General features: G+C 29.4%; 4 protein-coding genes across 5 annotated transcripts; 1 reads left to right on the forward strand and 3 right to left on the reverse strand.

Annotated features, from left to right (window-relative positions):
- Nucleotides 1–2,565: 2,565 nt before the first annotated feature.
- On the forward strand, nucleotides 2,566–3,400 carry LOC114179149 (uncharacterized). The gene has a single exon (XM_028065383.2). The coding sequence runs from the start codon at nucleotides 2,625–2,627 to the stop codon at nucleotides 3,111–3,113; it is 489 nt and encodes a 162-aa protein (XP_027921184.1). The 5' UTR covers nucleotides 2,566–2,624; the 3' UTR covers nucleotides 3,114–3,400.
- Nucleotides 3,401–4,456: 1,056 nt separating this feature from the next.
- On the reverse strand, nucleotides 4,457–12,725 carry LOC114179759 (oxysterol-binding protein-related protein 4C-like). Its single transcript, XM_028066206.2, has 7 exons — nucleotides 12,553–12,725; nucleotides 7,032–7,175; nucleotides 5,966–6,211; nucleotides 5,756–5,852; nucleotides 5,310–5,601; nucleotides 5,085–5,187; nucleotides 4,457–4,847 (listed from the first exon to the last, which is right to left on the reverse strand). Exons 1-7 carry the CDS (start codon nucleotides 12,553–12,555, stop codon nucleotides 4,596–4,598), a joined length of 1,137 nt encoding a protein of 378 aa, XP_027922007.1. The 5' UTR covers nucleotides 12,556–12,725; the 3' UTR covers nucleotides 4,457–4,595.
- Nucleotides 12,726–14,547: 1,822 nt separating this feature from the next.
- Nucleotides 14,548–17,093, reverse strand: LOC114179616 (oxysterol-binding protein-related protein 4C-like). 2 transcript variants are annotated; one of them, XM_028066026.2, is made up of 7 exons: nucleotides 16,863–17,093; nucleotides 16,630–16,773; nucleotides 16,201–16,446; nucleotides 16,033–16,129; nucleotides 15,613–15,904; nucleotides 15,353–15,455; nucleotides 14,548–15,244 (listed from the first exon to the last, which is right to left on the reverse strand). In XM_028066026.2, the coding sequence occupies exons 1-7, from the start codon at nucleotides 16,863–16,865 to the stop codon at nucleotides 14,993–14,995; spliced, it is 1,137 nt and encodes a 378-aa protein (XP_027921827.1). In that variant the 5' UTR covers nucleotides 16,866–17,093; the 3' UTR covers nucleotides 14,548–14,992. The 2 variants fall into 2 exon arrangements, with proteins under 2 accessions (XP_027921827.1, XP_027921828.1); XM_028066027.2 differs by lacking the exon at nucleotides 16,863–17,093 and having other exon boundaries at nucleotides 16,201–16,451; nucleotides 16,630–16,769.
- An 874-nt stretch (nucleotides 17,094–17,967) lies between these two features.
- LOC114175617 (oxysterol-binding protein-related protein 4C-like) lies at nucleotides 17,968–22,680 on the reverse strand. The gene is made up of 7 exons (XM_028060378.2): nucleotides 22,396–22,680; nucleotides 21,471–21,645; nucleotides 20,983–21,228; nucleotides 20,763–20,859; nucleotides 19,684–19,978; nucleotides 19,382–19,484; nucleotides 17,968–18,325 (listed from the first exon to the last, which is right to left on the reverse strand). The coding sequence occupies exons 2-7, from the start codon at nucleotides 21,636–21,638 to the stop codon at nucleotides 18,071–18,073; spliced, it is 1,164 nt and encodes a 387-aa protein (XP_027916179.1). The 5' UTR covers nucleotides 21,639–21,645; nucleotides 22,396–22,680; the 3' UTR covers nucleotides 17,968–18,070.
- Nucleotides 22,681–23,461: the final 781 nt, after the last annotated feature.

Here is a 23,461-nt window from a genome sequence, read left to right on the forward strand (position 1 = left end):
GTCAACTCAAACACACACTTGCCCACCTTGCCACACCGACGACAGACACATTCAAAACAAATAAAAACGTTTTGCCAAAGTCAAGTGAGTAACACTATTCATCTATCATATATATATATATATATATATATATATATATATATATATATATATATATATATATATATATATATATATATATATATATAACACTTTTTTTGTTTTTTAATTCGACTTATTATAACCTAACTTGTCATTGAGTTAGCCATTACAATAATCTTGTTCAACTTCAACACTAATATTTTATTAAATAATTAATTAAATCAAACCAATGTTTTGAACTCAAATTAACTATTAAATCCATTAGTTCAAAGTCTGGATTTTTTTCCCTACCATGCTTGTTCCAGTTCACTTGACACAGACTAATTTTGCTCGCAGCTTTGAGGTGTTTGTTGATCCGACATATTTATGTACACAATTTTTTTCACTACATAAATTGTACAGGTAAACGCAAAATGGTTAACGCTTGTGCTTTAAATGTAGTTCAAATAAAACTGAACTTATATTAACAAAAAAAGTAAAAATAATAGTTAAATCGATATAAATTAATATTGAAAAAATATAATATAATTACATACTTACTCCATCATTAAATATAAAATATTGAACACTGATTTACACGATGATTAATTTATTGGTATCTTTTTATTTGATTGTAATTGCAATATATGTTTGGATGAGCTCGTTTCGATTTTTCGTTCTAGGATAACATGTTTGGAACTTCGGTCTCAGTTGATTAATCCTAACCTTTAACATGTGGTGAACATCGACGTATCTTCTCATTAACATAGGGGACCTATGGCTCTCTCAATTTTTTTACATTTCATTTTTTATATATTTTAAAATTATATTTATATATTATTTATATTAACTTTTTAAAAAATTTTATTAAAAACTCATGTATAGTTAATTCTCTTTTTTTTTTCATTTTTCTTTTTTGTACTTCTACTTCTTTTTCATCTCTTCTTTCCTTTTTGAATTTCCATCTTCGATCTATTTTCCTTTTCAAAATAAAATTACACAACGGTGAAATTGATGAGTTAAAGAATATTTTGAATTGATCAATTTTTTCTTTTGAATAAATTTATTTTTATCTTTTTTTTAAGAGTTTTTCTCTTCCATGTGATAAATTTGTTTAGTATGTACTATTGGACAGTGATAAAATTATCTTTTCTTAAATAGGTAAGAGTTGCTAAATTAATATTAGAAAAATTATAATAAAAAGAAAGAATTGATTTTTTTAAGAGGAAAACTCGAGATAAAGATAAAAAAAGCATTTATGTCGATTAAAATTAAGAAACTTTATGAAAATCCAAGAATTAAAGACAATGAAAAACAATTATATAAAATTATAAAGTTAGATGTAATAAATTTGAAAAAAATCTAATTTGGCATCTAAATTTTCTGTCTAAATTTCGTGAGTAGTGTGAAAGTCTTTTATTCATGAGTTAGTTAAAGTCTTTTAATGTGATTAAACTTACTCTAACCTTGTTCCTAACTCATTTTAATAAAAGAATTTGGGGTTGAAATTTGTTGAGACCCCTTGTGAACGAATAAAATATAAGAGAGAGTTGAGACCGACTTATAAACTATATGAATCAAATTTTCATCTCTATAATTTTGTGTGATAAATTAGTTCAATACAAGTTTTGTGATTATAAAGTAAATAAAAGAAAAAGCGTATTATTGCATCGTATCCCATGTTTTTAGAGAAATGGTTTAGGTTGAAAGGGCGTTATTTAAAGTATGGGGGGACAAACTTTACTTGAAAATAATTTTATCAAAATTAGAAAAACATAGAGATCGATTAGAGTTTTGCAACTTGGGCAAGTGGAAGAGTCTCGCTATTATTGGACTTTGTCTCTTCATGAACTATTAATATTGGTTGCAATTGGTTGGTTTGACTTAATTGTTTCAACTCTTCAAGCTCTAATCAACCTTAAGCATCTTTAATACGGGATAAATCTAAGATACAAGCACTATAAGATACAAGTGCTATAAGATATTTCTGAGTATTAATATCTTTTAAGTTTAAAAAAAAAAAGAATTCAAGTATGAGTTTAGTATTTTTTTTTGTATTACAAATGCTAAAAAAATAAAATAAAATTGATCTGCATGTGACTCTACATCGAATACGACCTAAAAATTAAAACGACACGCCAAATTAAGCAATTAAGTAGGCAATGGGGACCATGGACCTTGTTTCATGTTTCACACAGTTTGGTTTGAAATTTTGGTACTTGAAAACAACGTAAGTAAGCTTTCGGAATTAATTAGAGCTTATTCTATGAATACGGTCGAACTATTTCATTGCTGGCTGCATGTGTCTTTCTCCTTTCATGCCAATAATGATGCAACAAGTTGATTAATACAATACTAACAACTTGGTCAGAAAAAGGTTCAGTTTCATTTCCAAAAGGTTCAATATACGTGTACTTATCCATTTACCATTTAAATCATCAAAGTCAATCCCCATTTATTTATTTATTACACACACACACACAAACGAACACTATAATACTATTTATACCAGTTAACAAAAACTACTTCTTCATTAGCATATTGGAGAGGTTGATCAAGAGAAAATGGGGGCTTGTTTTTCTTGCGACTCATCCTCCATATTGAAGCATATCCGTGTGGTTCATATGAACGGTTATGTGGAGGATTTTGAGCAACCAATTTCAGTGAGGCAAGTAATTGGGCACCCCTCAAAACACTTTCTCTGCACTTCTACTCAGCTTCTTTCCGCTTCCTCAAAATCAATGACCGGAGACACACACCTTCAACCTGGGCAAGTCTATTTCATGCTGCCATATTCAGTGCTACAAGCTGATGTTTCTCCGGTGGACCTTGCTGGCCTTGTAAAGAAACTCAGCGCAGTAGCCAAAGCATGTCCTTTGTCCACCCAAAATCAACCTGTAAGAGGTGGTTCGGCAGAGCAATATGGTGTTGGTAAGATGAACATTGGTGGAAGAAGCCCTTGCAGAGTACAACCTTGGAAACCTGTGTTGGACACCATATCAGAGAAGCCATATCATAGGAGGAGTGAATCGGATTGGCAAGAATGTTATTGATGGTTGGATAACCTTTCATTCAGGTAGCCATATGCAGAGTGGTGTGCTTTGATTATTAAAAAGATTGAGAAGGATATGTTTCGGTTTGCTGAAGCTTTCGTGTTGGGGAATTGGACTTGCATAATGTATTTTAGAGTTTTCTTTTTTATCTGATTATCCTAAGCTGTCCTTTCGAATGTCTCTGCATGTTATCTATTGAGCACCTGATACTGATACTGTAAATTTCTAATTTAGATTGTATTTAAGATAAAAGTGAGTTAAGATACAATAAAGATGGATTATCCTTCGATGTTTGGTCAAAATTCTTGAAAGAAAAATAGAAAATAGGATTTGTTCTGGTCAAGTGACCGATAATTCTTAACCAAAAATAGAAAGAAAGAAATTTTTACCGTCAACTTAAGACTTGTTTAGATAAAAATCAATCCGTTCCTTGACCATAGGAATAATCTTATTTATAATAGATGAATTAATTACAAATATAGCATATATACATAATGATTTTAAAGATAATTATCAATATCTTCCTAAATCTCAACCAACCTAAATAATAACTAATGTAACTATAATAATTACATAATATTTGTTAGTATTATTTCCTTAATCTTAGCTTCCTAAAAAGAAGTTTGGTTTGCTATTCTTACTGACATTGACTCTATAGCAATACAACTCTACACCTATGCTCATCCTTGCTCAAGGGTTGGCTTGATGGTGATGCCACTTCATATCTTTGTTCTTTGTTGATCATCACCCTATCATCGGTAAAATATCTACACACTGTTTTTGGACGGGTACATGATTAAATATGTTTTTTTTTCTAACTAAAAATTAGAATTATTCTCTTTTTGAAATTTTAGTTTTCTCCAGTTTTAGAAATACATGAATTTATTTTTTTTAACCAAATTTTGTTGAGTTATTTGACATTTCATATGTGTTTCATGATAACATTTGAGTTATTTATACCATTTGACAAATTTTCGCTTTAATATTAATGGATAAACACGTTTGAAACGTCAAATAAACTTAGAAAATTTGGTTAAAAAACCTAAAATAACACGTTTTTAAAGCTGAAAAACTAAATTGAACAAAGTCTCGAAGATGAATTAATTCGAATTTAGAACAAAATAAAAAACATATTTAAGCTATGTTAATTTACAAAATCCACATCATATTGAATCAAAGTAGTTATGTAACCTTTTACATAACATAAAATGTGTAATTTCACGTAATTTGAATATTTGATTCATTTGAGATAGTCATATTGTAAATTTGGTGGCATAGCCTTTGAGAATTGTTTCCCTTATAGGAGTGCATCGTTCTGAGTATATAAGCAGAGTGAGATAGACTTATTGATCTCCGTAACAAAGAAATTGATATATTTATGGATTATTTGTATGGTAAAGATTCTGTTTTGAGTTTTAAAAGGTACAGAATTAGTGATAAAGTGGAATAACATCTTTGGTAACTGCTTTGAAACATAACAAATTACAAGGTGACAATTGGAGCGTTCGGGACAGAGTTTGTGATCGGTGAACAGTGCCAACCCTCTTGTTTGGTATAAGACACCAGGAAGTGTTTTGGGGTCCAATTTTCCCCCTTTGCCTCTCTTTCTCTCAGAAGCTCCCTCTGTCTTTCCTCCACAATTTTCTTTGCTTCTCTTGCTTTTTCCCAGTCTTTGCTCAAGATGGCTTCGCTTAACTCACCCCAAACAAGGGCTGTTTCTGTTGGCCACACACTCTGCATATTGTACAACACAATTTCATTCAGGAAGACGTGCATGCATATTCACATTTTCATTTTCAGCAACACAAATTCAAAAAAGATTCATTCTTTAATATCATAGTTATGGAAAGTGTTGCATACCACTCACCATTCTTCCTTGACTTCATAAAGGAAGACAAAACAAAAATCACACTTTATGGATATTAGAGCCAGAAGAAACTGACACAAACAAGTGAAATACATGGTTTTTACCTCTGGATTCTTGACAATAGGAGCTTGAAGCCCTGAAATAACTTCTCTTGCATCATATATCACTCTTTCCTCAGCGTTGGATGTACTTTTTACTGTTACAGTTCTGTTGCATTTTGCAATTTGGGGATTACGATACTTTTTAAGTAAACAATTGAAAAGCACTGCTTTTTCATGTAAAGAGTTGCAGATAAATAATTAATAAAACTTGAAAGACAGATTAATTACCTGTCCCAATGACCTTCAATTTTGTGTAGAATCTTCATAGACAATGAATCATAGATTTTTCCTTTAATCTGTCTTCGACCTCCCCCAAATCCAAAGAAAGATTGGGTCATGTAGTTTAATTCTGCCACAAGGCCTGTTTCTAGGCACCGAATGCTGAGATTGCCGACCCATTCAGTCCCAGGGATTGGAAGAATTCTGATAACCAGATTAGGAGAATTCATTTCATAGGTCTCTCCATGATTGTGGAGCTTCAACTGTCGTTTGCCATGCACCTTAGTTTCTATTGAAGTACCTGCACATTTGGTTTTGTCATGCATCCATTAACTACAGTTCAATGTTTGAAGTAAGATAATTACACTTCACAACATACATGCACCCAATTGAAGCAAAATCAAGAATGAAAAGATGTTTGATACTGATGTCATGAAATAAAAAGAGTATTATACCATTGAACTTTGAAACTGGAGAGTGACACCATGTGATACCAATATTTTCCTTGTCATCAGTGGCATAGAGGGCAGATACAGGAGGGTGGTGTGAAACCTGGAAACAGAAGCGCATCCATGTACAAATCCTAATCCATATTTACGTTTGAAATGGAAGAAAAGTCTTATAATGAAACATGGTGATTGAGTACATATGAGTACATATAATACCTGCTCCATTAAGAGATTGAGGTTTCCATTGGAAACATGGTGAGTCTCACCAAGAGTGGGATTGTAGGGTGCAACTCCAAAGCTTAGAGGGCGTGTGGTGGAAATGGCCCATGCTACAACCAATATGAGTCTATCTAGAGGAGTCTCGCCACTGTTAATGTTGCTCAACAAATCCGATGCTGTGCAGTATATAGATTCTGCATAGCACTGTAGTTGTGACTTTGCCATGTTGAACATAGGTGGCAGCTGTCCACCAATACAGATTCAACAACCAAATCCAACTTTCACTTTCAACAAAATAATGATGCTTATATAAAAAATTTAACATAAATAATTTGCAGTGTATTTATATATATATATATATATATATATATATATATATATTAATGAAGATGGCGTGGTCTAGGTACTCACAAACTATGAAGTCCGGATACGAACACAAATACAACACAAACACGGAGATACGACTAAATTGAAAAAATATAACACATAACACGTCATGCATATACATATTAGTTTCAAACTTTTAACTAACAAATTGTCAACGTACATAAAATGAATCTAATTTATCAATCTAATATCCAAAAAAACGAAAAGTAGTGATCATATAATATTTTTTTTCCTTATTTTTATAATCATAATAGAAACTTATATGATAAATTTACAACTTTATAGATTTTTTTAGAAAATAATTGAATTTGTGATTATTAATATTGTGTTAGAGTCATTCAAAATCATGTTAAAGACAAAAAAAAATGTCTTTCAAATTGGACACTTGACTGATACTTATCATACGAGTGTCGTACGAGTATCGGTGTCCGATAAGTGTTGGACACGAGACACACCATTGATGAGGCATGTCCAAACTTCATAGCTCACAAGTCAAGAAATCAAATAAAGGAAAATAGGAGGAAAATTTTGCTTATTAAATTTTCGTAGTGAGATATATAGATATATTAAAATTACGGGTTTGAATATGTTCTTAGTGGGGAACCATTTCTTATCTTAAATTTTTGTTCACAGAAAATCATTTAAGTTTTGAAGTGATGTGGAACCCTAAACTTGCCTTGAAGCATGAGAGATCAGATCCTTGGCGCATATTCTTGAAGAGACTCAATATGCGTTGCAGAATATTTGGAGCTTCGCAGTGTTCATCTGAATCTGTTTGGCCTTCAAGTGTTAGTGGTTTTGACAGCACAATTTTTGTGTCCTACGAGATATATCAGTAACTTTCGTTATTATTAATGCAAAACCAAAAATTAGTGTCTAATTAATGTGAACTTATACGAGGATATGTAATCGAATAGAGAAGACGTGTATAAATATGCTTCACACCAATCTTAATAATGTATTAAAATGAATGCTCCCCACTGCAACCCCACAAGCAGCCACTATGTTTAAATCGTTCCATGATAAAGTCTTCATAAACATTAATGAGCTTCTAACTTTTTTTGGTAACAGTTTATTTCTCACATTGAATTACGTATTAAACTTCTCATGTGCTTGCATGGAAATAACCAACAACAACAATAATATATTATTCAGGTAATATATATGTGCCTCTTGCAATCAATAAAACTTAGTATAGCTCAACGTACACATTTACTTCAGAACTCCAATTTTATTTATACGTATCTAAATGTATTCAAGAGATCTATCAATGGATAATAGTTGCAAAACAGTTAAAAGAAACTAAAAGCATTTGTTAAATAATGATTAATAGATAGGTTAAATATATTTTTAATTATTAAACATGAATGAATGAGAAATTTAAATTTGTTCCAAATCTTAATATAGTTTAATTTCTAAATTTTAAAATTGAATAAACACAGTTTTCATAAGTCAATTGCATTAAGTTTCCTCTTACATGTCGAACAACATTTCAAGCGGTAATTGTAAAGTTGATACTGTTTAGCACTTTATAAATAAAAACCGAATCTGAAGTTTAGTATGTTATAAATCAAAAGCGAATCTAAAGTGTAAAACAATTAGTGTCATTGAAAGCTATATTTTTTATTTTTTAAATTTACAAATCAAAATATAGAAATTTGAAATAAAAATAAGTTTTAATTTTGTGTTCAAATTTAGAAATTATAAACGTATATAACCCTTAATATATTTATTAGAGTATATCAATTTAGATTTATGTTGATATTATTTTGTTATATTTGTGTTATGTTTTCAAATTATATGATTTTTTTAAAACAATAAAATCAATATATATATATATATATATATATATATATATATATATATATATATATTAATATAGTTTTATTTGAAGAATCCAAATTCAATATACATCTAGTATTTGAAGTTTGAGTAATATGAATAATATACTCTATCTTACAGAAAATTGCCACAATGTACTATCTAACATACTCTTTGAAAATAGTATTTCTTCTCGCCCTAATTTACATAAACCTCTAACTTTTCGAATAATAATACCAAATTTACATAAACCTTTAACTTTTCGAATAATAATGTGCGTAAACTCATTAGTTAGACCTAAAAGTAAATTTTGAGATTTTTTATTTTAACATGTTGAATTTTAAAAATATTTCTTTTTAACTCTAAATCATATTTTTATTCGTGAACCTCAAAATCAAAAACTTTAATAACCTTATCTTTAAGGACCATCTAATTTTAGTGACATATTAGAGAATCTGAAATTCAATTGCAAATTAATATATTCTCACGTTAACCAAGAAACATTCCTTCCCTTTCTTTACAGGTATCTTTTAGGTTTTTTTGTTGGGTGGAACTAATATTTTTTTTAAAAGATAGTTGCACACTTTTCTTATTTTACTCATTTCTCTCTATCTCTCCTAATATATGAATGTCTAAATTATTTAAAAAATTATTGTGAAAAATATAATAAAAAAAGTATTTATTTTATACGGACAAATTTAAAAAGAAATATTTTTTTAAACAGACGTAAAAAGAAATAGAGGAAATGTATTTATCTCTACACAAAAGTAATAGAAAAATCACATTTAATAGATTTAAATATAAGCAAGTTTCAATTCAGTAAATCTTATTTAATGTTATTATTAAAAAAAAAAACTTTTATGTTTAAACCTAACATTCTCCATGAATATAATTTAGGAAAAATTATAAATGTATTGTATGCTACAGGTTAAATAATCTTTTAACTTTTATTTTTAATCAGTATAAAATTGCAGTACCTTCATATCTAATTATAAGAAAAAATAATTGCTTCATAATAATTAAGTTCATTTAATATTCTTATTTTCACATAATAAAGATTTTTCAAAATTACCATCAAATTATATTTGTTGAAAATTATGTATAAGTTTAAAGATAAATTGTTTATTTTGTAATAACTTTAAATAAAGTTTAAAAATTTGAAATTTATTAATATTTAAGTGCATATATCTTTGATTTTGCTTATAGGAGTATTTAAATTCAAAGGAAGTACCACTTTTAAATATAAATATAAATATAAATATATATATATATATATATATATATATAAATAGTCTAATTTTATCAATGAATGCACTATTTAATGAAAAAGACCTAGAACTATATAGAAGACGAAGAAAAAAAAATCAATGCTTTGTTGAAATGTAAAAATACCAGTCAATTTGATTTTTTACATAATTAAAACAGCAAAACAAGATGAAACAGGCAATGGGAGTAAAAAAGAAAAAATTGGTAAAAAACAAAAACTCTTAATTGATGTGGTGGTTTGAATGGGACTTGAATATAGAAGAAATTATTACTTTCACATTGATTAAAAATAATATTAAACTCGTCTATAAATATTGTTTTGTACAATAAAAATAATTTTTATTAAATACATTATAATTTATATTTAAATAATATTATTAAATAGAATTGAGGTAGTTATTAGTTACTTTTTAGAATTAAATAAAACAAATATGATATTATTTTTATATACCATAGCGCACGACTTAATTTTAAACATAAAACATGTATAAAACACATAATTAAAACACATAATTAAAACACCGTATAGATCTCAATTTTTAAATTATTGTGCAAAGACCTACACTTATGAATGTTTGACAATGGAATAATTACAGCATTATAATTCTTACTAGGACCACATAATAAAACATGTTCAAACACCATTTTGGGTTTAAGTTTTTTTTTTTTCACCAAAATAAAAAATATTTAATTATTTTGATTTTAATATAATGTTGAAGAATTTAGTTGTTATATTTTTTTTAATTTTGTCTCTCCAAACAATGTTTTATGTGTAATAAAAATGAAAATAGTATAGTTGAAAAAAATATATAGATTCTCTTAAAATTTTAAAAATAACATAAAACTAAATATATTTTTTCTTTGAAGAGTGACTATTATGCAAGAACATGTACGAATTAATCACAAATTAACGAGTTTTGATAACGAAAGAATGCAATAATTTTAATTCTTATATATTAAAATCATTTTTAAAACAATATTTTAAAAGTAATTTAGTTTTGTGTTTACTTTACTTTTGTGTTTCAAAACATTAATTTCTAATTTTTATAATTTTTCATTTAAAGTTTAGATAATATGATCTTTTAAAATTTAATAAGAGTGGTAAATATCAATTTATTAAAAATACGAAAGGTACAATGTTTATTTAAAATTCAAATAAAAATAAATATTGTTTAATTAAAATAGAAAAAATAAATATTTATTTTGAAGTTAATGCAAATGTTACCGAGCAATCCCTTATATCTTGGCTAAAAGTTAGCAATGATGAAAAGAATATGTATTTTAAAACATTGAATCGCTAATGTTTCTTGTATATGTCAAATTAAGGGAGTTTAGATAATTTCTTTTTTAAAAAGTTAGCAATTTCTAATTAAAGTAAATAACAAGATTTGCCTCTCTCTATATATATATATAATAAAAAACAAATGCATTGTTTCCATTTAAACTTTAAAAGGTGATGCTGTTACAAAACAAGTATGACATATTATTTCTCTCTTTTTAAATAAGAAATAAATTATGATATATATATATATATATATATATATATATATATATATATATATATATATATATTAAAAAAATTATATGAAAACAACATTGTCTCCGGTTAAGAACGGATTAAAAGGACCGATACTAAGAGAAATATTGAACACGTCCAAAGTGCGGGACATGCATTAATGACCGATGGGATTTTTTCTTTTTTAGATTACTACATTAAAATACAATGATATTATGTACATAACATGTTCAATCAACCATAAAAAGAATGTCGAATAAAAAAATAAGACCAACAACTACTTAAGATGAACCAATTCCTTCCTCCTATGTAATAATACATGTAACATGAAGTGTTTGGTTAATATTTGTCGGTTATTGGATATTGAATTTTTGGTAGTTTATTATGTAAGTGTACTCTTAAATACTACAAAGTAAAAAAGAAAGAGTTATTTTCATACCACAGTTCATAACTAATTTTTATTTGTTTTATTTTCAATAAAATATTATATTATTTTTTTTTCAATAAAATTTTATATTATAATAAAATATTAATTTATTTCAGTGTCAGACGAAAGTATTTCGTATTGGTGTCAAAATATTAATGCTCAAGCCAAAGTTAGAGTGAAGTGTAGAAGAATTTCTGAAAGTTTTGGCCCAATGCATGCTTTTTGTCTGACAAGTTGCAATTCTTTGGCTTGGAAAGTTTATAAGTGTCTGCAATTTAAGTTTATTTACTAATACAATATTACAGAAAATAATAAATATATCTACTTTTTAAAACATATTTACTAGGACGATATCCTTCGAATAATTAATTTAAAGATTAATTAAAAATAAAATTAATATTTAATGTTAGAAAGTAAAAAAATCTTTTTTGAACTTTTTTAAATCAAAACTCATTATTTTTAGAACCGAGTTTGTACGAGTTAAAATTGAGTTAAAATGCACAAGTATATTATTTTTGGATCATGTTTGGTAGAAAAAACAAGTAAACAAATGCTGGAAGATGAATAAATGTTGTATATTTGATGAAACAAAATTATATTTTAAAGAAAATTATATCACCTACCATATTATGTCCGTTTAAACTAAAACAAAATTCTGTTCTCTGACCCATCTTTGTCTTCCTTTTCAATCTAAGAATAGTATTCAGTTTTTGTTTTTTTGTTCATCCTATCAACTTACTAGAGGAACTGGTTTATGACATTCAGAGTTTTGATGTATTTGAAACCACAATCAATAGATCATTATCAATGAACAATTTTTCTTTTTTATCTTCATACATAATTAATATGTTTAATCTCTAAAAATTGTAGTGACACAGCACAATTTTAATAAATTTTGCTCTATCGGGTATGTCCGCAAGTCCCACCCAACCACCATTAGCAATGTAAGAAAACAATAGAAAGAAAAGAAATTAACCATAAATAGACAGAAAAAAAAATATTTTGAGTATATATTCCTCGTTGTTACTATTTAAAGAATACTGTGTGTTATTTCTGTTAATTTCAAAGATCGGAAAACTTAAAAACTTAGCATGAATATATGAAGTTATATGGATACCAGAAAAAAAAAAAAGATAGAAAGAGAGATTGAGTGAGAAAATAACGTACCATTAATCTGAAAGTTGATGAACGTAAACTGGTATATGAGCAGATGAATGAAACAGAAACTTTATTCTTTTATCAAGCTGGTGTGTGAATATAAGTGAAGATCTTGTTCGGTGGAACAAGCTACTACTGACAGAACCTCTGAGTTCTTTCTCAGAGAAAATTAATACTGAAACCAGCCAAGGTTTAATACAATTTTATAACCATCATTTTTCTTTTTATTTTATTCTATTATCAACGTAAAATGAATAATTTAAAATGGGTCCTAATAATAAATCAAAGGATGTTCATACGAAGAAAAAGAAATGACATTGACCATTTAATATAGTGTATTAGTTGGTAGTTGAAGATGAATTGATTGGGTTTACTATCAATGGAGTAAAATTGAATGCACTTCTTTCTGTCACTGTTAGGTGCATTAGGGCTGAGAGAAAAGAAAAAAAAAAATTCTTTTGAGAACTATATTAGTTCATTCAGATAACTACAACTATTAATGGACTGAATTGAGATATGATTGTTATTATTTGTATAATTGAATATTTTATTGAACATTTTTATTAATTCAAAATAAAAATAATTTGTAGTATATAAATGAATAAAAATTTAATTTTATAAATTAAATTTCATAAAATTAAATTATTTTTTAAAATTTATTTGATATTAGATATCAAAGTTATTTAGAAATACCGATCATTCATAACATATAAATAAAAGTCTCCTATTTGAAAATATTTAATTTTAAATTATTCAGAAAAAAATAGCATGGATTTAGCTTGAGGGAGATACACGACTCTCAGATAAATGAAGAAAATTTAATTATTGTCTAAGTAAAGTATCCAGGTAAGGTTTAAGGAATATAATTTCACAATAGAAAAGAGATTTCTATTTATAGTTAGATAATTTATGTCGAAATATATTTTTTTTCTTCTCCTTATTCTTTTAATTCATAATTTAAGTTTCTTGATCATCAGAAAATAAGTTAGGTTTTTATTTGTTTTTTTTAATTAGCAGTTTTGCCATGTAAATTATGTGGTATTAACGATGAAGATATTAATGTTAATTTTCATAATCTCTCACTTGTAGCTTATTTGGCATTATATTTATTTATTTGAGAAAATTAATATTTTTACACCTACATATTTTTATAACTATCTGATGTTTTTTTTAGAATAATAATAATATAACTCTTTTTTTTTTGTTCTTGAAGTGGTTTAGTGTGAATTATTGATTAATGTATTATTATTTATTTATTTGAAAGAATCAATTATTCATATTAACTCAACTTAGAAAGTAAAGAATATGAGTTAAAAAATGGGAGTCAAAATATAATTATTATTTTTAATAGTAAGATATTGTATTTAGATGACGATGGTGATAAATATAAATAAAATTTTAAAATGAAATTATTATATACATAGTTGATGGTGAATTCTACAAAGTATAAAAGTTGAAGATATCATATTTCTTTCTTTTAATTAATGTAGTGATGATGATGATTTTAATATTGGCTTCCACCTAAAAGTATGTTCTTTTAATACTTTTGTGACAACGAATTGAATTTGTTAAGCATTGGTTAGAATGTGTTAGACATATACCTTTTAACATTAATATTTTTTATTTGATAGTCTTAATTTAATTAAACATTTAGACTAAATTTCTTGATTTTGAAAAGATTATTAAGAAAACCTTGTATCTCTTTTTCAAAATAAAATGATACAATTTTTTATATTAATAAAATATAAAAAATAACGATTGTGTTTTAACCTTTGATTAAGGGTACATTTTTACAATACTTTTTTTTTTTCATAAAACTGTATGAGAAAAAAAAATGAAATTAACTTCGTTCGCATTAGTTAAAAATGAAATTTTAGAAAAACATTTTTACAATTTAAAATTCTTGATAAAAACCTTATATTGGTTCAATAGAATTCTTACAAAATTTTATATTTAACCTAATTTCAGTAGTGTTTTGTGGTAAACTTTGCGAAAGAAAGCTGATTGATTTTGGAACCCATACTTTCACCATAAAGGATTTATAGAACAGGTGGAAGAATCAAAGCTACGTGGAACTTTCTTGGATCGCACATTTTGAATCTTTCAATCTTTCACATTCCTCACTCTTCATTCATTGTGAGAGTTGCATATTCACATGGGATGCATGTGCCTTCATCTTCTACTCCTCTTCTTCTCTCCCATTTCCAACACTAATATCTCTCATCACACACACATTGTTCTTTCAATTCTTTTTCTTCTTTCTGTGCCAAATTCGACAGTTCATAGCAAGAATTCAAAACCAATGCCTGCTTCACTTATTGCTTTTCATAACAACCATGCATAGATGACTTTCACGATATCAAACCACCTCGTTTTAAAACACAGATGCAAACGATGATGCAGTACGTGGTTGTTTCTTGGAAAAGGTTTTGAAACATACAAAAAAAGTTTACAAGGAGATGATAGGGGCATTTGGGACCCACTTTTCAATCGGTGAACAGTTCCAACCCTTTTCTTTGCTGTAAGACACAGTAAAGTGTTTAGGAACCCAATTTTCTCCTTTTGATTCTCTTTCTCTGCGAAGCTCCCTTTGTCTTTCTTCTATACTTTTCTTTGCTTCTTCTGCTTTTTCCCACTCTTTGTTTAAGATGGCTTCGCTCAACTCACTCCAAACATGAGCTGTTTCTGTTGCCCACACACTCTGCATATATGCACAATCACATAATAATAAAACTCCAAACTTCCACATGAAAATTTTAAAAAATGATATGATACGTGTTACCATTTAATGAATTTTGATATTTATTACCTCTGGATCCTTCACAATAGGAGGTTGGAGTCCTGATATAACTTGTTTTGCATCATAGATCACTCTTACTTCTGCATTCTCTGTATTCTTCACTGTTACAGTACTGCAATAACGCATTTATGGGAATGATTGGATTAGCGACATATCACAGTACTATATAGGTAAAGAATTGACAAAAGGTAGGTGGAAAGTACGTAGGTTTTGATTTCTGATCACATACAGATAATTTAGTTAATAAAACTTCAGTGTGGGATACCTACCTGTCCCAATGACCTTCAATTTTATACAGAATTTTCTTAGATAAAGAATCAAAGATCTTCCCTTTAACCAGTCTCCGGTTTGTCCCAAACCCAAAGAAAGATTGGCTATGGTAGCTTAATTCTGCGACAAGGCCTGTTTCTATGCACCGGATAGTGACATTGCCAACCCAATCAACTCCAGGGACAGGGAAAATTCTGAGAAGGAGATCAGGAGAATTCATTTCATACGTCTCTCCATGATTGTGGAGCTTCAACTGTCGTATGCCATGCACACGAACTTCTACTGAAGTACCTGCATGATTTGAATTCAAAGTTTTTAGTCATTGGAAAATTTAAGAAAGACAAAGACTTCCAATTATTATGGAAATTGACATATTTATTTTAGAAAAGAAGATATAAATGTTGAAGAAGTTGAATTACCAGTGAATTTTGGAGAAGTAGAGTTGCACCATATAATTTCTATGTTCTCCTTAGAATCGGTTGCATGGAGTGCAGAGACGGGAGGGTGATGTGAAACCTGAGAACAAAACATGTGTTTATGGAGATTTATTGTGACATGAAAATGAAAAATCAGAGCGAGTATAGTACCTGTTCGAGTAAGACATTGAGGGTTCCTTTGGAAACATGGTGAGTCTCACCAAGAGTGGGATTGTAGGGAGCAACACCAACCCAAAAGGGGCGCACTGTGGAAATGGTCCATGCTACAACATTTATGAGTCTATTCAGTGGTGTGTTGCCACCGTTGAGGTTGCTTAGGATGTCTAATGCTGTGGAATATACGCACTCTGCATAGCACTGAAGTTCTGACTTGGGCATGTTGAACTCAGGTGGAAGCTGCACTGATCAAGTACAATAATCACAAATTATCCTAAGATTATTACTTATTTCAAGTTTTAGTTACATAAAATGAATATTTTCTTATTGCACAAAACTACAATATTAGTTATATCTTATAAAAAAGTAAACAAATAAAATATGAAAACAATAAGTAAGAGTTAAAAGTATGTAGTAGCTTACCTTGAAGCAAGAGACATCGGATCCTGGGCGGACATTCTTAAAGAGACTAAGTATGCGGCGGAAAATGTTTGGAGCTTTAGGGTTTGTGTCCTCATCTGATTGCCTCTCCAATGAGAATGGCCTTGTGAGGACTATTTTTTTGTCCTACACCGCAACACAAACATGCCCACAAAACAAAAACATAAGACACTATAAGTTGTGAATGAGAGAAATAAATATGTGTACTTACTTACCATGTATGGATGTTTGTATCTGCGACAACTTAACTTGTCTTGCAGAACTCAGAAGCTAGCTAAGCTGAACCTGGTGAAGCTGATGAAGCTGAAGAAGCTGAATATATATGGTGGTAGCTACCTACTCTACTTCCTGCTTTTATTTATATCATACGTACACTCTCTGCAAAAACCCTTTATTTCCCCTCTCCTCTACACTACCTACCAGCTTAATAATTCTACCTCACCACCATTCTCTGCAAATATCACTATATGCTGCCCATCTCCATTTTTATCAAATAAATAATTGCATTACTACTTCTTAAATATCTAAATATTGCAGTTTATTCATTAAACTACTTCTTAAACTTTATAACCTAATATCAACTTACTCTTTCACGATACACTTAGTAATAGCATTAATCACAAAATTTAATAGTAAAATGTGATTATTACACATTTATTAAATTCAAATTTATATTTTTTCAAGAAATTAAATAACTATCGATTTATAATCATGAACAAGAAAGTTGAATTTTGGCACTCGCTTTAACAATTTGTTGGTGTTATAGTATGTGTGTGTGTGCGTTATACTAGAATAGAAAGAATAATAAATATGTAATCAGAAGAAAAAAAACAGATAAAAAAGAAGAATGACTCTTACTAAGGTCGCATTCATCTTTTATTTTGTATATTAAGTCTTTTATGCTTATGAATTCGTGGAGATCAAATCTAATAGCGACGTATTTTTATATTAATTAAAAGTTTTTGAAATTGGAAATTAACACTTCACACAAGTTTTCCAAACCTTTTTACTAGTAGTAGTAGATATTTTAGTTAAAAACCTGGGCTTTGAAAGCTATTATATATTTAACCTATCTAAAACAAATAATTGATTTCGATGTTAAGAAAAATAAATAAAGCTAACGTTTCAATCGGTGTTCACATGTTGCATCATGGATTGACAGATTAAGCACGTTTAACCTGTCTCAAACAATCTATGGTTGTGACAATAAAGACTTTATTCCACTCCCAACGTTTTGCTTTGTCTCTGCATCATGTATCTTTTTGGCCCTTCCTTTTTTTTTTTTTTGGTTTTTACTATTTTAATTGTCAAATATCAATCTATTCATAAACGAGATGCTTCATATTTCTAAAAAAAAAACTATTAACTGATAATACAAAAGTACTGAATTTTAAAAAGAAAGTCACTGAAACAATTTAATAAATTACGGAGCTATAATAGGGGCTGCAGGGACCCATTTATGAATGGGTGAACAGTTCCATTCGCCGGTGTCTTTGCTGTAGGACACCCTAAAATTCTTAGGAACCCAACTTTCTCCTTTCACACCTCTTTCTCTCACCATCTTCCTCTCTCTTTCTTCCACACCTTCCTTTTCTGCTCTTGCTTTCTCCCATTCATTTCTCATTATGGCTTCACTCAACTCACCCCAAACAACAGCTGATTCACTTGTCCACACACTCTGCATGTGACAATTACAACAACAATAAAACCTTTTGATGGTCAAAATTATCTAACATCAAGTAAAAATCAAATTACTAACTCTATTGATAAATGCTACCAAATTGTTGGTCGTTTCTGTAAAGTACCAAAATGATAACATAATGACAGAGGTTATGAATGTACATCTGTATCTGCTTGGCTATGCAAAAGTTCTTTCTTACAGTACATGTTTGAAAAGGGACGTGTGCTCTGAATTACTGAGTAATACTATCTCCAACCAAGCCATGCCAACACATCGATACAATTAAATGATTGATGTGATATGTTAACAAAATTATACTTCTATAAAAAAAATCAAAGTTAAGATAACAAGAAGATATTGTTAATGATTATTGATTGCTGTAGGACTCACTAAAACTGAAGCACATAATGATGTTATGTGAGGGGGTGCTCTACCGTATTTAATTGTTTTTGATGTGTTGCTATCATTTGAGTTTCTTTTTCGTTGTCATATGGAAAAAAGAGCAACAATCTTTGACTTCTTTTTTAACTTTGAAAAGGATAAACTGATGACGACATACAAAATAGTACTGTTTAACTGTAAAATTAACCAACTATTAAAAACTTAGAATCAAATTACAACCATTATTACTTTTGAATTTTGACAATCTAACAGTTAAATTAAAAGTTTTTATCAAATAACTAAGCCTGCAGATTTTTATAAATATTTATAATTATTTGATAGCCATCAAATAAAATTACCTTGCTATTAAAAAGTTTGATTGGATTACTTAAATTTAAAACATACTAAGAGTTATTAGGTAGAGTAACTCTTCTGGATTAACTTGTTTCTCTCTTCAATACAGTTTTAGTTGTGTTCATATTCTATTGAAAAGAACAAGTTTTTACTTCACTCTTAAAGGGGGTCATTTATCTAAAGCATATTCTTCTAGTTACTAATCAGAAAAAGCTTTTGCAGGCCATGCCAGGAAGATTAGTTGATAAATGTCAGGGATGTACAAATATAACTAACTAAAGATCACAAGCAAATGGAGACAGAACAGAAGTTAATCACCTCTGCATCCTTGACGATAGGTGTTTTGAGGCCTGAAATGACTTCTTTTGCATCATATATCACCCTGACTTCTCCACTGTTTGTATCCTTTACTTGAACTGTCCTGCATAATTTAATTTCATAAGAAATGTGTCACTATAATCATCATGTTTAGCATAATATTCTTGAAAAACCACGTCATAAGTGTTATTTTTCTACACAAAATTTAGAGAATAATAGAAAAAAATTCTATGAAATGGATAAATTTTAAATCACAGAGATGGAAGAAAAATAAATGCATGTCGGAGGGACTATACACTTACCTATCCCAATGACCATCAACTTCGTAGAGAACTTTGAATGATGATGGGTCAAGGATCTTCCCTTTGACCAATTTGCGATTTCCCCCAAATCCTAAAAGCGAGTAGCTTGATGTGTATGATATTTCTGCAACAAGACCTGTCTCAGGGCACCGTATGTTAACATTGCCAACCCAGTCCATCCGAGGAACCGGAAGAATTCTAATTGAAAGGTGAGGACAATTCATTTCATATGTTTCCCCATGATTTAGGAGCTTCAGCTGCCGTTTACCATGCACTTCTGTTTCTATGGATGTGCCTGCATATTTAGTTTGAAATACTCTCATGAATTTACAGAACATGGCTGCTGAATAAGGAGCTAGCATTTACTACTTGAAATTTGACTTGAGACAGGTTCATTGTGGACCGATATAAGCAATGTTTTGCATGGATTCAACCATGGCATAAGTCAGAGGAACAACATGTAAAGATTCCACAACCAATTAGGAAGACTGCAAAATTGTACTAATAGCATCTGAATGAAATGCAGCACTTGATAGAATGCATGGTGGAACTACTTTTACCCCAAGCTATGTCATAAATAAAAGCATTCAGTTTTCACTTTGATATCTCATTTGTAGAAGGCAGGTAAATGGCATAATGCGAAAAATAGAAGAGTCTTAGTGACACACTCTTTAATATCCTCTTTCTAACACTCCCGGCCCTTTCATCAGTTAAAATTCATCAGAAATTACGGAATGATGAGAGTGACTCAACAAATAATAAGTAAAATTCCCGCACATTTATTATTTGTAATAAGTTCGGCTAGTTATGATAGAGTTTGAAAAATGTGCTAAGAGAGTACTGCAAACATATACTCCTTTGTTAGTTCTTTCTTATATCTCGTAATTGGTCTATGAATGAACCACAAAATTTGCTGCATGCCAAAAACTGAAAGCTACCACAACCATTGTAGAAGTTCACTGTCGAAACCTTAATTAAGAATTGGAGAAGAATGTATAGCAATGGTACATTTCAGTTTCTAAATTATGTGTCAGTGTGGATTTGAGTTACTAATGATCCTAGAAAAAGGTGAAAGATACCACGAAATCTTGGAATAGGTTGCTGCCACCATATCATTTCAATGTTTTCCTTCTCATCTGTTGCATGGAGAGCAGACACAGGAGGGTTGACCGAAACCTGTAGACAACAAGAAGATGATAAAGTTATTGTATTGTACCTAACACATTCAATGAAGAGAGAGTCCAAATTTGAGCATAATGTGACTGAAGTGGTAAGTACAAATTGAGAAGCAACTAGTACCTGTTCCAGTAGGACATTGAGATTGCCCTTAGAAACATGGTGCGTCTCTCCAAGAATAGGATTATAAGGAGCCACACCGAAATATGAAGGGCGTGTGGTAGATATGCTCCATGCTACCACAGATGTGAACCTGTCCACTGGACTCTTCTCAGTGTTGCATTTTCTCAGCAAGTTGGAAGATGTGCAATACACTGATTCACCATAGCATTGGAGTTGAGATTTTGGCAAATTAAACACAGGCGGCAGCTGTACACAACACAAAATGCTTCAATCTATTAGACACTCATCATTAATTTTTGCTAAAAAATTTAAGCTTTAAAATTGTATTCAGAATTTCGGTCTTTCTTATTACAGGACATTATAGGCAAATGTAATTAATCGATACAATCGAAGTTTTAATGTGTCTACATAGATTCATAGAATAGAATAGAATATGTAAATTTGGTAGGTCTAGATGAATCTGAAGGTTAGTGTAAGAGAGAACTTGCCTGGAGGTTTGTGAGATCTGATCCTGGCCGCACGTTCTTGAGTAAACTTAACAAGCGACGTAGGAGATTGGGGGCTCTATAAAACGGTTCTGCGTCAGATTCGCCTTCTATTGAGAAGGGTTTGGTCAAAACAATTTTCTTAGCTTGCTTCCATTTCGTAACATCCATTTCCCACCTAACCACGATCAAACATATTCTAGATTACCCTAAACATTTACCATTCTCTGTGTATAAATTAAATTAAAAATACATTTAGAGTTATTTACAGTAACCTTTATAATTATTAACTACGATATTAAATTATTTTTAAAAACTGATAATAAAAGAGAGTTTCTTGTAGCATTCATTTGTTGTCTTTTATTCTCTTTATTTTAACTTCTTCATTTTAAAAAACCTATAACTTTAGTTCAATTCTTAATTTTGTATATGTTTCTTTATTTATTTTTATATTTTAATTAACTTCTTTACAGAATATCAAATGAATAACTTGTTTTTTTTTTTTTTTTTCTACTTTTGAAGTCCTTATGGAAAGTAGAAAACAGTACCAAAAATATTCTACGTGTGGGGAGAGAACGAATACCAACCTTCTTTTTTTTTTTTTGTTCCTAGTTTCGTTTTCACGTGCCTTAAGTTGACATGACAACCAACGCATAGAATATTATAATAGCACTATGTTGAGTGATTAAGCAAACTGTCTAATGTGATGTGCATTCATATGAATACCACTCATTTGGAATATTAAAACCACCCTTTCGAGGTGCCGGAAAACAGCCATAGGAAAACAACCTTATAAAGAATCGAAACTTATTTCAATCTAAAACAGTGGATGCTGTTGTTGCGATTAATTAGTATGATATGGATAGGGTGCACACAGAACAAACATGCTCGATCACACATGGAAACAGTTGAGAAACACAGGACATACCTTGCACGGCTGTGATTGAGTTGATCAAGAAGAAGAAGATGAAGAAGAAGCAGAGTTTGACATTAGATTGGAGAGAAGGGAGAAGTAAGATGTGAGAAAAACTACGTATGAACTCAAACTTTGGCGACTTTAAGGATTTGATTGAATATGGAAACAAACTTTGTTGTTTGGGCCACTCAAAATGATGGAAAAATATTGAGTGTGTGTTATATGGGTTGGGTTTTCCCATTAAATTTTATCCATCTAAGAAAACCTAATACTGATCGGTTGCATTTGGATATTTGCATATATTTAGAAAGTGGGAGTTGGAAGAGAGATTGAACAGATAAATAATATTCTATCTCACTATCACACCAGTTGCAATCAAATTTCACGAATTCAAAATTTTAAATGGAAATTATTGTTAAAACATTGATAGTTCTGTACGATCTCATTATTGTGATAAATTGATAATTATATCCATTATATCATATGAAATTTATAAAAAAAAAAATATATAAAACTTTATAAATTGCACTTCATACTTAATGAGCCATTTAGTTTCTATTAACAACAGTACTCCTCTTTAATAAAGAATAATTACAAATTTCGTATTATCTTCCGTTTTCTCCAATATACCCTCCTACATCCTTTAAAAGAAAAAAATCAAATATAAAAAATAAATGCATCTTAAAATAGTGAAAGTAGGATAATTATTAAAATACCTTTGGAGAATTAAGAATTATTATTGTAATTAAATGCCTGTTCAGAAATCTTATCACATAAAAACTTGTCACGAGCATGAAATTTATTTATCCATGTTTTAAATAGAATACTTTAATTATTTATCCAAATATTCCTTAAACAGATAAACACATACATTTGCTTGAAGAGTTGGAGTTGCTACTATATTGTGTCACTGATTAAGCCACTCAAAGTCTATCATTAAAAACATGTCTTATGAATTATGATTCTATGATTCAACGACCTTAAATTGTTATTTTCTGCAATCCAATTAACTCTAAAAGATTGCCGCACGTCACATACACACCTAGAAGAAGCAAGTGTGGTGGACCACTGGTAGGCA

This window comes from Vigna unguiculata, chromosome 3 (genome assembly GCF_037176805.1).
Source record: "Vigna unguiculata cultivar grain cowpea cultivar isolate G323 ecotype 2 chromosome 3, ASM3717680v1, whole genome shotgun sequence".
Lineage (NCBI taxonomy): Eukaryota > Viridiplantae > Streptophyta > Magnoliopsida > Fabales > Fabaceae > Vigna > Vigna unguiculata.